The sequence below is a fragment of the Rhyacophila brunnea genome, unplaced genomic scaffold (genome assembly GCF_057557595.1).
Source record: "Rhyacophila brunnea isolate RB1 unplaced genomic scaffold, BYU_Rbru_1.0 scaffold_4, whole genome shotgun sequence".
In the NCBI taxonomy this organism is placed as follows: domain Eukaryota; kingdom Metazoa; phylum Arthropoda; class Insecta; order Trichoptera; family Rhyacophilidae; genus Rhyacophila; species Rhyacophila brunnea.
The window spans coordinates 25,711,763-25,726,156 of record NW_028233068.1 but is presented as its reverse complement, the minus strand read 5'-3'; the positions used below and the strand labels follow the sequence as shown (position 1 = coordinate 25,726,156).

The following is a 14,394-nucleotide window of genomic DNA, read 5'->3' as shown; positions in this document are numbered from 1 at the left end:
GAGTTTTCACCAACATTTTGGCGTAGTTTGACAATACGTATATTGTGAGAATAGTACCTACTTAATAAATTATTCATAGGAAAATGTGAATCGGTTATTTAAACAGTTCGTTTTGTTATCTAAGTCAGCTTTTGTGGATAAAGTTTAGTGCCCCGCCCTTCTCTATTTAATCAGTAGATAGCTACCAACTAAGTTGTTGCTGGTTAAGTTAAATATTGCGCAATAAATTATTAGTGATGCGTTTACATATAAATAATTGCGAATGTTTGTTTTTAACAGAATGCTTGTGAAAATTGTGTAGGTACAGATTGTAAACGATAAAAAATGTGGAATAACATGTAGGTACCTACACCAGGTTGATTAAATGTTTTTGGGTGTAAGTGTAATAATAAAGTAGATATTATTGGTGTTAAATTTATAATATGAAAACATACTTAACTAAACATAAATTAATTTATCTTTTGTTTATGTTTATATACTATGTATGTTTTAATATTTAAAATACAATTTTCAAAATAGTTAGGTACATATCTATACTAAATAACAACCAGGGCTCGAAATGGACCGGAGAGCATCAGAGCGCCGTTCCGGTTCGTGAAATCGGTAAAATTATCGGTCCGTCTCGTGGAAAAAGTATTTTGACCGTCTGAGCTAGATATGCCTTATAATAGAAAAGCTAACACACTTATTTTGATAAAATACATATAAAATTTGACTATGTAAATATCTACAGAAAATTGTCGAGCGTTCCGGTTCGTAAACTTTTCCATTTCGAGCGCTGATAACAACTAGATACCTATTACCTTTTTATTGAACATTCACCAATTCGACTCAGAGGCGCATTTATTTGACGAAAATGACGCAACTGATTCGTCAGAAAACAAAAGGGGGCTTCCGAAAAATAACACCACAATGTTATTAAATTATATTGAAATTAAATAAAAAGATCTGTATTTCTCAGAAACTGAGTATAAAATATTACCTAAAGTAATAACAAGATTAGTGCGTTTACAATTTGGTAAATTAATATATATATATATATAAACCATCGAGGTCACGTGGGAGTAGGCAGGTTATGCGTTGCTTAGAGTTAGAAAATTAGCGCAGAAATTACGAATATTACACACAACTTTGGTGATAGATTCCGTGGTTGTAAGTGGATATAGGTACTACTGTATGAAAGAAGATTGTTTCAATTAAACCATGTACCTACCTAAGTATGTATAATAATTCATACAAACTTAAAATGATGATTTGTTTGAATGCATGGATTTATTTGGAAAATTAAAATTAGATTGTTGCGTTATAACGAAGATTCATAGAAAAAACTTTTATTAATAAAGTTTGACCTTACAAGTGTATAATATTATTATAATTCGTAGTAGGTATTTCAGTTACAATATAACACACGTAAATTCTAGTGTGTCTATGGTAGAGATTCTACGAGAGCGAGTTTATATTCTGTGAGTGTATTTCGTGATTTGGCCAACAGGTGGCATGGACCGTAGCATCCGACGTCCAGTCTGCAAGTCGGCTGCAGAGCGAGAGGATAGATATCCGGAAGAGCGAGAAAGCTGGCAAGATGGCGGATGACGTCTGTAGACGCGGGAAAATGGTCCGGATAATAAAACAGGCACCTGTCAGCTGACGCCAATGAATTTTATAGCATCAAGATAGGTATTAATTTAATTATATGCGTGAATTATAAATAATAATATTATTACGGCTTGTAAAACAATGCTCGATCATAATAGGTACTTACCTAGGTAGATACAATATATTTATAAAACTTGACAGCTCATTCTCGAGTTTAGTAAATATAATAGAATCGGATGAAATTGTATACCTAATAAAATTCTAATTTTGGGTTTAGATGCGTAGGTACTATAACCGGCTTGCAATTGTGCCCTTGTGTATGTGTCGGTTAGGGAAAACAATAGTGATATAATATGGTTTAGTAGGTACCTACCACTAACTACACAGATTAGACGATTTATTTTCGTAAATATGTATGTAGCTATTTTAACGTAGGGACTGTAGAACAAGATCTTCTTGTCAACGTGTTAAAACTGTGAACTAATAAGCCCATCCTGTTTTTAACCGCACTTCGACTGCAACAACTTCCGGTTATCGATGAGTTGTCCACGTGTTAAAACTCTGAACTAACAAGCCCCTCCTATTTAGTTAATCGCACTTCGACTCTAGCGACTTCCGGTTATTTCCTAGATCTTCTTGTCGGACAGTAATAACGTGAGTTCCTTATGTTAGAAGAAAATGGATAATATAAAAACTGCAAAGTCGGTAACATACATAATATATATATATTATTCAAAATTATGTATGATGAGCAATGCCAATATTTTTGACAACGCTAATATTCTTATTTTGGCCGGGTCGCACATCTAAACTCATCGCGACTGCAATACCTACGTCGAATATGTCGACGGGATTTTGTTGATAAGTATTCACAAAACACATGTAACCTAATGTACTTACTTCCGCATACTACTCGATTGCACTATTTTAGTTTGAAAAAAAAACAGCCGGTGTTGCAAGTTGCACGTAACAAATTTCACCCGACATGTTTCGCAGGTGTAATAGCAAAATGTCGCACTTCGTCATCCATTTTGGCTAGGCGAGTGACGTCACTGTTCAATCGCATGGACGAAATATATAACATTGTGCCCAGTTTTGATTTATGTTTTTTGTATGATACCTAAGTACCTACCTACTGTTTTTTGAACACATGTAAGTATGCAAAAATAAAATTTTCCGGAGATAACAGTAGGTACATATTAGTTATATACCTAAACCAAAACTACTACTTACCAATCCTCAATACTAGTGGATTTGGTTGAAATTTTATTCATCGTGAATGCATGTCGACAAAGCTCTTGTCGTTGTTCAAATTAGTTACAGTAATTCCGAAGTACCTATTATTGGGTAGTAAAATTGTGATTACGTGAAGAACATATCTAATTTATGCTTTAAGTGTTTAATGGATTCGTTGAGAATATATTTAATATGACCAGTTAATCTGCATCGGCGGAAACAAAACCTGTTCGAAGTAACGAACGGACGATGGACTGAGTAAGTACATAGAACATAGTAAGCAGATACCTGCTTGGATTGACTGGCCGTGGAATTACCCTGACCGCATTTACTCGATTCAGTCGGAATGAACGCAGATAAATAACGTCGAAATATCACCATTACCAAGGTTGGATTATGGATAGTAAGTACTACAACTGGAGTAACTTTGCAAAGAGCATGGAACTGATAGATAGATTTTGAAATTTTACAATCCGTTATCACATCAGTGACGAAGGGTACCTGTTGAAACAGGCACGCACACAGAAAAAATAGTAAGGGGTCCATTTCAAAAAAACTATTCATATTTTTTTTATTGATTTTTAAGGCGGCGGGAGAGGGCTGGGTGAACAAAATTTAGCAGCGAGTCTATTCTTTAATTTATTTTATTTTGTTAACTGTCAATTCATGGTGGAACTGCATTGTATTGTCGTTTGATTTAATAAAACGCATTTTTTTGTAGTACTTATACTTATTGACGTCGATATAACGTCTATTCTATACACAAGCCTGTTTTTCGGCTTCTACGGCAGCTATCTAGGGTAGGTTTGTATCGAAATATTAGTACTTATTGTAACAATTACAATAAATTAGTTGTAATTGTTACAATAAGTGCTATGTTTTAACAGCACCTCTCTTGGCTGTGTTAACTTTAGAGCGAGATATACAGTTTTTACTGTTTAGACGGCTAACTTATTGAAACAATTATAATACCTCAATACATACATATCATAAAGTGATACTATTTATCACTTTAGCGGTCGATAAGTATAGAATAGACTCACCGATGTCCCAGTACCCATACACTCCACTCGTCGAATAGCAATGAACATCTAGCGTTCTATATGTACGTACGCTCACTCACCAAAGAATCATTGCGACCTAACAGTCATAAATATTAGGATCGTTAGAATCCGTTTGTGTCGTCCGCGCTGTTTTTTTATTTTGGACATACCGCGTCAGAATATTAAAGAAAACATTGGATGCCCCAGGTGATCGTACCAATTCATGAATACCACGGATTTTCCACTGATACAGTACTTGCGTAAAATGCGCAGCGGAGTGAGGCTAGAAGGCATAGACATGTATGGCAGTAGACAGCCATACAAGTTACGGAACATAACATATTATTATATTTTACTTTTTTATAAAATATGTTTCAATAAAAAAGACAACATACATACACTGCCTACCATATATACCTACAGTACCTACACAAAATAGATATTTTACAAAAAAGTGATGCCGCACCGAAAATTGAACTTGCGTTAGCTGGACCTCTTATCCACTCAGCCAGTCAGTGCTGCATGGTGTACGTAAAATAATACAAATATAGAGTTAACATAGATAAGTTTTACCTTATGATGACTTATGACTCTCACTCGTTTCATATTAAATTGAAGCAGAGAGTGAGTCAGGTGGCAAGGACAAACACCATTAATTGAAGTACATAAAAAAACTTTGGATTATGCAAGCCTCTGTTTGCATGTATTAGTAACTTGGATATACTATAACAATATGTTTGTGTAAGTATTTGAATCCTATTAGAGACGTATGGTCTGCCACTTAGAAAAATAAATTTATAATTATCTCTGTTTACTCTTGGTACTTTCATACCTATGAACTGTCTTGAGGTTATTTATTTATATTTCTTAAAAAGGTAGACTATAAATAATCGCCTAGTATGAAGTCTTCGCCACTCTTGTGATACATTATGTGTCTCCATATTATGTGTCTGCTTCAAGATCCCTCGATAAGAACCGAAGGTGTAGTCTGATTTTTTCAACACATTTTAACCAGGGCTAGACCGCCTTTCGACTCCAATTTTCATTCTGGTATATTGAATATTTTTGGGTATTTTTTTGAGATACGAGATATAAGCCACTACACTTTCACGTGTGAGACAACAGAGGTCATTGTATGCGTATTCTTTTTTTCTTTCGACCATGTCCGATCCCAATAGGATCATATGGGTCTCCAAGGAGTGGAGGTTTGTATTAACATATTTTATTTTTACGAGAAATGGATGTCAGCCACTTGCTTAACCTATTAGGTCCATACTCTGACTCATACACAAATTGAAAAACAGGACTCGAACCTGGGACCGTCGACACTATATACCGGCGCTTAAGCCACGCGGCCATAGTGGGTGTAGTATGCGTATAGTTCGGGAATTATAATAAGAACAAAATATAATACTTATTAGATATTAATTTTAATTCATTGAAAAAACAGAAAATAAAACTAATTATTATAAAACGCCCAGCGTTATGCGAGTACAAAGAAAGTACACACTCTTTTTAATCAATCAAATTACCAACAATCTCTATTAAACACATAGGTGTATTTATAGGTATAATATACTATTAGACACAATAATTATTCCACAGTTGTTTTTTTTCTTCTAAAAACAAAAGTATAATAATATTATGCTTATTCATCAAATCACAGTAACGTTATTATTTAGTGTAATCTGTTGCTAAGAGAAAGCAGCCACGAGAAATAATTTTATAAAAAACACACCCGTTTTCTGTTAGCTATCAGTTTTGCGTAAGTAAACTTAAGATAGGTACTAAGAGCGGAATGCACAATCTAAGATTTCGTTCCTAAGGATAAGTCGCCGAAAAGGATGACTTAACTATAGACAATCCTGAGTATAGAGTTAAGGAATCCTTAACCATAGACTACTTTTGTTATGAACACGCCCCCTTCTCTATTACCATTTACCACCGACAGCTGCTGTCAAAATAAATTCGCATGTCTATAACACAGTCCATACACTCAAATTCATTTGACAATGTATCTCAATATGGATATTGATAGTGTTAATTCGTTTGGCATGTACTTGCAGAATATTATTTTATTTTTATACGCCAGCCCGCAGAAATACAAAATACCAGATGAAGAATGACACTTGATGCTAGTGTTACCATGTTAAAAAAAAATCTTGTGGTGCCTGTGGAATCACGTATAATGACTTATAACGGAAACATAAGAGTATTATAATTAAATATTAATATGTATTTATAGTTGTTGCATTTTTAAAATGCAGTTGTCATATTTTTGTCATCGTTTAACGATTATAAAATAATTTACCTAATTTACCTAACGAAAATTTTTAAATATGGTATTATTTTCAATAAAAATGATCTTAACTAAGGACAGTGTTTCTGCATAGTGTTTTCTGCTAAGGAAATTTTAGTTATGACAAATGTTTCTGCATTCCGCTCTTAGTTAGATATTTTATGATTTATTTTCAGCAATCTTGAATGGACAAATACACCTAAAATCTTTAAATTGACATTTATCTACATACAGCATCTACTGATAATTAGAGCATTTGCACGAAACCTTCCCTCAAATAGTGGTAATTTTAGGTAGCTATAATAATAGTTTCCAATGTTATTTAGGTATTTATTTTACACGACAAATTATAAATTCTAAGCATTCACGATATGACATAAAGTAAGTGTTATATTAATATGAGTAACTATTTTTTTTTCGACCATGTCCGATCATAAAGGCCTTCACAGAGTGGCGGTTTGTAATTATGAAATTAAGTGGAATATATCAATATCCGAAGCGATTTGATTAAAAATAGTTATTGCACTCCCAATTGGTATTACCTACTAATAGCAGGTTAGTTCTGCACCTTAAGAGCACACACAATGGATGTCCCAGATTTCTAAGATAATTATTATCAGAGATACACACGCCACTACTACCAAGAATGGTAGTTTCCATTTACGCCGATTATAAGTTGAAAAAAAATGTAGCTGAATAAAGATCCCTTCTAAACGCTACAGTATGTAAGCATACCTAAGAAAAAGTCAGCTGGATAGAGCCACGGATAATATCCATACAACCGAAAGTAAAGGAGTCTCAAAAATTTCTTCTGGACCTTCTTCACCATAAGGCCGTACTTCAACTAATGGAGGGCCCATACAATAGACCCACTCAGTTTGCTGCTAACTAGGTAAGTAGTTATAGAGAATTTTTAATACCGTGACATCCGAAAAGACCCGAGAAGTAGGTACGCAAGAAAAGGCCCAACATTTGTAGCGCCTTTTTAGATATGGTATCCAGATGAGTTATTTTTTTATTTTCAAAAATTATATTTTTCCGTATTACCTAAATTGTACTTAAGTATGTTTTGTTTTTTTTTTTTTTTGTTATTATTATATTTTTTTCTATATTCTCTTCTTCTCTCTTGTGAGGGTAATGTTTGACTTATAATGTAAATCTCATGTTGTGTACGTCTTGAATTTAGATCTGTTATGTCCACAATGTTTTGTATTCTTAAATAAATAAATAAATTACCACTAAAAGTTAGTTTACTGTCAATCGTAATGCCAAGACCCCATATAGATGATTTTAACGAGAGAACTCTGCCATGCATCGACTTTGTAAAACGTGATACAGCATTTCTAGGACTAAAAATAAGACTATGAATAAAAGTATCATTTTAATAAAATCCTTTTTTTTATTTAAAACAATACTCAAGAAGTAAAAAAGTAAATACAAAAATATTAATTTGAAGTAACTTAGTTATTGGATAAAATAGTTTAAAAATAATCTTGGTAGACTCAGTACAAATTTATAAGACGGTTTTGTGTAGCTTTTTGTGCTCAAAAATAATAGTTTAACCTAAAAGATTATATACAATAAAATTTAATTAAAATAACTGATAATACTGACTATTTATATCGGCCAATGGGTAGCCATATAAAGCAAATTCTATCGGATAACAAATATTATGTTGGTGTTATTGACCATCTTAAATATTAAATTCACCTCTACGATTAGGATGCGAACCTATATAAATAAATATGTTTTTGAGTCTGTTCCAAGTTGTATATAAGTATCATTATTGATAAGTAATCGATTTTAATAAAAAAAATCAGGTTCACTCTCTACTTATAGTAAATTCAGTCATCACTATGAGGTATTAAATTTGACAAATTCCACAGATACCTATACGTTACAACGTTACATACACGTATCGAAATATTGAACATGCTGAGATACTGATATTACAATTTCAATCTGAACTTTTGTCATAAAATCGACAACTCCTTTGAGTCTGACAACTTTCCACTACCTAAAATACCAATATCGTATATTACAGTGCACGTAGAATATTATAGCCAGAAATGACTTTTCGATGTTTTGTTCGCGGAACAAATAATAACAATCCATGCGAGTATTTGTACAGTGGTTTGAATTACCTACCTACCATATCTCTATCCCTCATGTATACCTATCATAATAGCCGTGATTTGTGCATGGCCGCCTTCCATGAGGCTATACGCGTGTCTGAATGAAAATGGTTTCCTTGTTCCGCGACGAAGCTGTACGGGTCTGATGTAGTAACTATGCACCGTGGTGTTTAAAGAAATAGTAATCTTTAGTGACATAAGTGTCTTCTGTACCTTAATACCTTTATGTCTGTACCCGTGTAATCTGCGAAGCCAGGAGCTGCAAGGACGATCTAGGGAGGGATAGGAATTAAGTATTTGTAAAAAAATAATCATCACAATCATAGTGTCATTCCTTGTTCATAAATCATCGCTACTACGTATTCTCAACCTCAGCTGATCAGCAGAACTTCACACCATTGCTATGACATTTATTTATGCTATGACATGTGCAGAGCGTATAAAAGACAATCCATCAAGATGAATAGATAATCAGCCAATAATACTATACTTTGGTATTATTATTTAGTTGAAAAATCGAGTAAGTAATCACCTAATCACTAATCACAATGAACATGAAAAAATAGCCGCCATATTTCGTGAATAAGAAAATTGCTATGGCAACTGAACGATGTTCATATAAAATTTTTGGAGTTTACCAACTTAACCATGTTTCAAACACTTGGTAAATACTTTCCAATATCATAACAGACTAACGTAGAAGGAAGGTTCCATCTATGTATAGTCCATTTTTTTCTCCATTGAGGCATTGAGTAAAGTGCAGCATTCAATTTCTCATGTGCGCTTCCTCAAAAGCTAGTGTGTGCGCGGTCAAGTGCACAGCTTCGAGAGAACATTAATCGGTGGGTAAAAAATACGATATAATATTTAAATATTAATATTATGCATTAGGTGAAACGTCGCAATTGCACCGACGCTTTTTCGATTCGCCCGGGTGCATTACATTTTTTTACAGTACACAATGTTGTATAATGGTATGGTATGAAATGAAGGCAAATGAGTACTTACTCTCCCCTCCCCTCCGCGACTGAAACTGCAGTACGTCCGTCTTTGAAAAAATGCACTCCTTCCTCGTGCGTGTGTTCACGTGTCCGTACGCGTGTGTTGGTGTGCACATATGCAAAACGCACCGTTTGGAAATTGCTGCGGGTGTGTGCGTCCAATCTTCATGTGGTAGTTAGTTTGACAGGAGGGGGAGGTAATAAATAATAACTTTTTTTTACAAACACTCGCTTTTTAAGCGCTTACTTTTAAATGAAAATTTTTCCCTAAATTCGCAGGGAGCTTTTTTGTCTTTCTAGTTTTCATTGCACACACGTCTCAACATCTGAAATATTACGTTTAGTTAATTTTTTTTCTAAGTATGCATCTGTGCTTAGTTACACACTTAAAAGACCAATAATAAATCAAATGTTTTGGTTGTATGTGCCTAGTATCTGATTATAAATAAGTAGGGGTGGGGTATTGGTTAAGTCATAGGATTTGTTTTAATAATCACATAATCAACAAATTGTCATTATAAATATAAGATTTATAGATACAGGTCTATAGATACCAAGAAATAGAAACCGAAACAAAATAATTGATGGTAAACAGCCGGCAAAAAGTTTTTACAATATGTATTTAAATCGTAAATTGGTACGATTGATAATGTCAAATGTTTTGAATAACTTTCACTAATAGCAAATTGTATATTTAACCGATGCTTATATTAAAAAAGCTTACTCCAGGGTCATACTGTTCCTCAAAAGCTTAAATGCTAGTTTTCATGAAACGTGGAATATTGTAGTTAATTAAAGAAAATAAACTTAAAATTCACGCATAATATAACCTTCCAGTGGGCCATTAATAATTAATAATGACCTAAGATATTAAATTGTGCCTACAGTGTATTGTGGTTTTAACTGTTGGACCTTAAAGTAATTGTAAGTGACTTGCAGAAAGGTACTGCAGTGTTTGTATCTATTAGATGGATAAAAATAGATATCATATTTGAAATTAGAATATAGATATTGGGCCTGGCAAAGAAAATAGCGTTTAGAAGAGCTCGTATATAATAATCTCTTTATTATTATTACATATTAGCTATGTACATAAAATGCCGAAAAGCTACCAATAAGACGGGCTATGTACGCATCCCATGGGAGAAAAGAATATTTGGTCGGTTCAGATTGATATGGCTGTGTAGCGCGACAAGAGATATGAAGATAATCCGTCAGAAGAATTGCAAAGAGGAGGTCAAGGCCCATCAAGTTATTGAAACAAGAAAAATTAACAATTATTAATATTACAAAAGTTTCAACGTAGGGGACTGGGGACTTTATATTGAAAAAAGGTCACATAAAATAGTTATTAATAATTATTTTATTATTTGTGTTGGATTTTAACGTATCAATAGACATATTATAATACTAATACTAAGTATATCATTGTTGTAATTGTTTGGAATACGGGAGTGTTGTAATAATTTTGTCTAAATATATTTACATGTTTGATATTTTTTTTTATGAATTTCAACGAGGTATTATTACTTGCTTATTATATTGCATACTATTAAAAGAAATAATAATATAGGTATGTTTTGGACTTTTATTACATGAATAATGTTCAAAAGATAATTATGGTTCAAGAAAGGGGCGTATTTTTGAAAAGCTACGTAGGTGTGTGTTACATTGAGGATTGTTTAATGTCGTATAACAATATTATTTTCTTATTAAAATATAATTTTTAACAGTGGTTATAATTATGTACTCTTTTTGATTTAATTATGCAGTACCTAGGTATTCATTGTCGCTGATATTGCAACAGGTCGTATGTCAAGTTTAAAGGATCCACGAAAAACGTATATCTTGGTTTATGTTACAAGAATAGGTACCTATACGATTTAGGTACATATTGCAGATCACGATATAATGGATTTATTAAAGATTTATTAGGCTAGTTTCATCTTCATTTTCATAATTTATTGACAATGAATATTGTAATATCAAAGAAATGATTTTTATTTTTCCCGCATTATCAGACAGTATAAAGTTCCGTTGCAGCGGTGGGTATTTGTAATTCGCGGGAAGCCGGTTTTTCGTGACGGGACGCAGTCGATTCGGCTTTTTGGGTTGCGTTGAGGAAGGCCATGGCTGTTTCGCCGTTTTTAAATTATTATGTCGCACTGTCCAGACAGCTCACATCTGCCCTTCGCGATAAACGAATGCACTTTCCGAAACGAAAACGAAATGCACTCACTCGCTCGCGACTGCAATAATACCGTCTGCATTTTATCGCAATGCAATAATGCAATACACAACGCAACGATCCCTTCGCACAGAAATGAGAGTGAGTTTTTTGTTCGCCGCCGGATTTTTTCACGTTAGGCCCAATATTATGGAGACTTTTTGAATTTATTATATATAATAAGCGGTATTAATTTGTAATCCATCATGACTTTAATAAATTATTATTAGCTATACTACTTTACGTGTACCAACATCTTATCTTTAATACACTGAAGTAGGATATTGATCTTTACATTTAATTTTTATATGAAATATTAAAATAAATAATCTTAATTATTATAAACATTATTAAGGAAAATGTTTTAAATAAAGCAGTTAGTATCATTGTACATTAATGAGAGTCTATATTGGTTTAATAGCGGCGTTTGAAGTTCAAATTAAATTTTAAGATGTTATTCCACTTACAAAAAGAAAAACTTTATAAAGAAATTCATTTATTTTAGCAGTTCTTTTACTAATATGAAAACTTATTTTGAATACAATAATTTAGTTATTCGACTTTTTGCGCTAATTATTAACAATGTTAACTTTCTTGTAGCCTAAAAATTTTATCGTAAACTATTATCTGTGACAAATCTGAGAAAACTTTAGGTAGGTACCTACCTAATACGTCACATTATCAACGCTGTAAATAAATGAACGCATATTTGGCTTTATAAACATTATTATTAAATTTAAAAATAAACATACAAAACCGAATTTAATGAAAAATAAATTGATTTTTAGCAATTTATTCACAAATGAATCCAACGTTGGAAAAAGATTTGGCATTTAATCAAAGAATATTGTAGAAAAATTGACAAAATTTAAACTTGGCGCCGTCGGCGTTTGAAAAAATAATTTAAACAGAAGTTGAGGTTACTATTACTTTAAATCACTAATAAATGATTATAAATACACCCAATATAAGTAAGTATAAAATTGGTTGTTTTTAAGAAACATCTAAAAGATGTTAATTATAACCTAACCTGAAAAAGTGTTTTAAAAATATATAATTATATATATTTTAAATTATCACACTATTCCACAATACGTCAAAATAAAAACACTTATTATACACACATATAATATAAATATTATAATAAACTTTTTATTAGTAGCCTACAAACAATTCATATTATCATAATGACATTTATTTCCTTAGCACTGATAACTGACTGCTTTTGCGAAGGATGACGTTATTTTTATGTGGTTATTTATTTAATAATAATAAAAATAAGAATTATCAAGTTCTTCAAGGCTATGAACGCTATTAAAATAATATAAACTTGTGACTTTTCAATCGAAAGAAACAATTCGTCGAAGATTTAAACTGAGAAAATTTGAGTCAAATCGGTGAAACATGATTTATATCTAATTTAATAAAAATCACTTCCTAAACAATAATTAAAAAAACTTCAAAATCACGAAATATTTTTAATGATATGTCAACACTGCCGAATTAAATATGTACTTATTTAAAAATAAATCTTTGATTGTTAAAAACAATTTAATATGTAATTAGCACTTTAACAAATTATTGGGAGGGATTATAGAGGAGGGTGAATAGTCACAAAAAACTGCGCGCAGCACAAAAATAAAAACCATCGAAAACGCACTTCCGGCAAGATCGCGTGTGTGCCGCTTTTTCAAGACAAATTTTCGCTTAAAACCTCCGCCCCATCGAATTTTCCGGCTTTTCCAACGGGCAGATCGGTCAGACCCGTGGGTTGCGTAATTCCGAATGCGGTTGCAATTTTCGCGTGGAAAACAATAACATACATTATAATTACATACTTCTAAGGTCTAAACTAAATACAAAGGCGACCGGCCTGCAATTGTGCATAAACTACACTGCAATCTGCCGGCAAAACTGCATACTAGATTTCTGTAGCTAAAGCCTTGAGTATGCGTTTACTTGCATACACGAGCGCGGCGTCCAATGCATTTATTTTACGTCTGTATTGGCTGGATGCATCATAGCCGTCTGTGTGCATGCCTCTGTGTTGGTTTGATATAGCGTGATTGTATTGGAAGAAGCAGTCAGTTTTCGCGCAAGGGTGTTGGTGGATTTGAGTCAGTGTACACTGGCAAAAGAGGAGTGTATTGATGGGATACGTGAATGTAGTGGATGACGCTGTCGTATGACACTGTGGCCATTGTGCGGGCGTCGAAAGGAAAAATTAAGTAATATTTGGTGGATTTCAATTAAAAATTAAAAAAAAGTATTATATTGCGCAACGAAGAATATTTAAAGGGCAATTTTCCATTGTTTCCTCAAAGTTTAATTATTTCAACAAAGGCAATGCTTTATTGTATTAATTATTTCATTAACCATTAACAGCATAATTGAAAAATAAAACAAAAAAATACATATTTTTTCAATGTTTAGGTTAGTAATGTAATATTTATGATTTTTTTATAACGCAAAAAACTTATTAATTATACCAAACACCGAACTGTGACCGTTTGTAACAATTGCATTACAATGCTATATATTGACAATTTGTGCTACAAAAGCATCAAGTATATTTTCATTAAGTTCAATATTTTAATTTAATTGACTTAGCAAATTAATATTAAAATTGGTAGATAAAATAAATTTTATAAGTTTTCAAAGATTATCGCCGTCGGGAATTTTCACCCTAGGCTTTTTTGGCAAAGCCACATTTTTTACTCATCGGAGTTATTAACGTACGAGTAGCATGTTAATTTAATCAATATTACAAAATAGGGATCGAGAAAGGTACATTGATTTTACTTTTCAATTGGGAAATGAATGATAATGGATAGTTTATATGTTTATAACATATAAT

General features: G+C 32.5%; 1 protein-coding gene across 6 annotated transcripts in view; it reads right to left on the bottom strand.

The window, feature by feature from the left end:
• Nucleotides 1-13,434, bottom strand: part of Eip93F (Ecdysone-induced protein 93F) — an 87,995-nt gene extending 74,561 nt beyond the window's left edge. For 2 of the 6 annotated variants that reach the window (XM_085955016.1, XM_085955020.1), the window contains exons 1-2: nucleotides 13,198-13,434; nucleotides 9,318-9,636 (exon numbers count right to left, since the gene is read on the bottom strand). In XM_085955016.1, coding sequence (XP_085811142.1) covers nucleotides 9,318-9,426 — 109 coding nt within the window. In that variant the 5' untranslated portion in view covers nucleotides 9,427-9,636; nucleotides 13,198-13,434. The remainder of the gene's footprint in view (nucleotides 1-9,317; nucleotides 9,637-13,197) is intronic. The other 4 variants (XM_085955018.1, XM_085955021.1, XM_085955015.1 and 1 more) reach the window with 2 other exon arrangements.
• Between the last annotated feature and the right edge of the window lie 960 nt (nucleotides 13,435-14,394).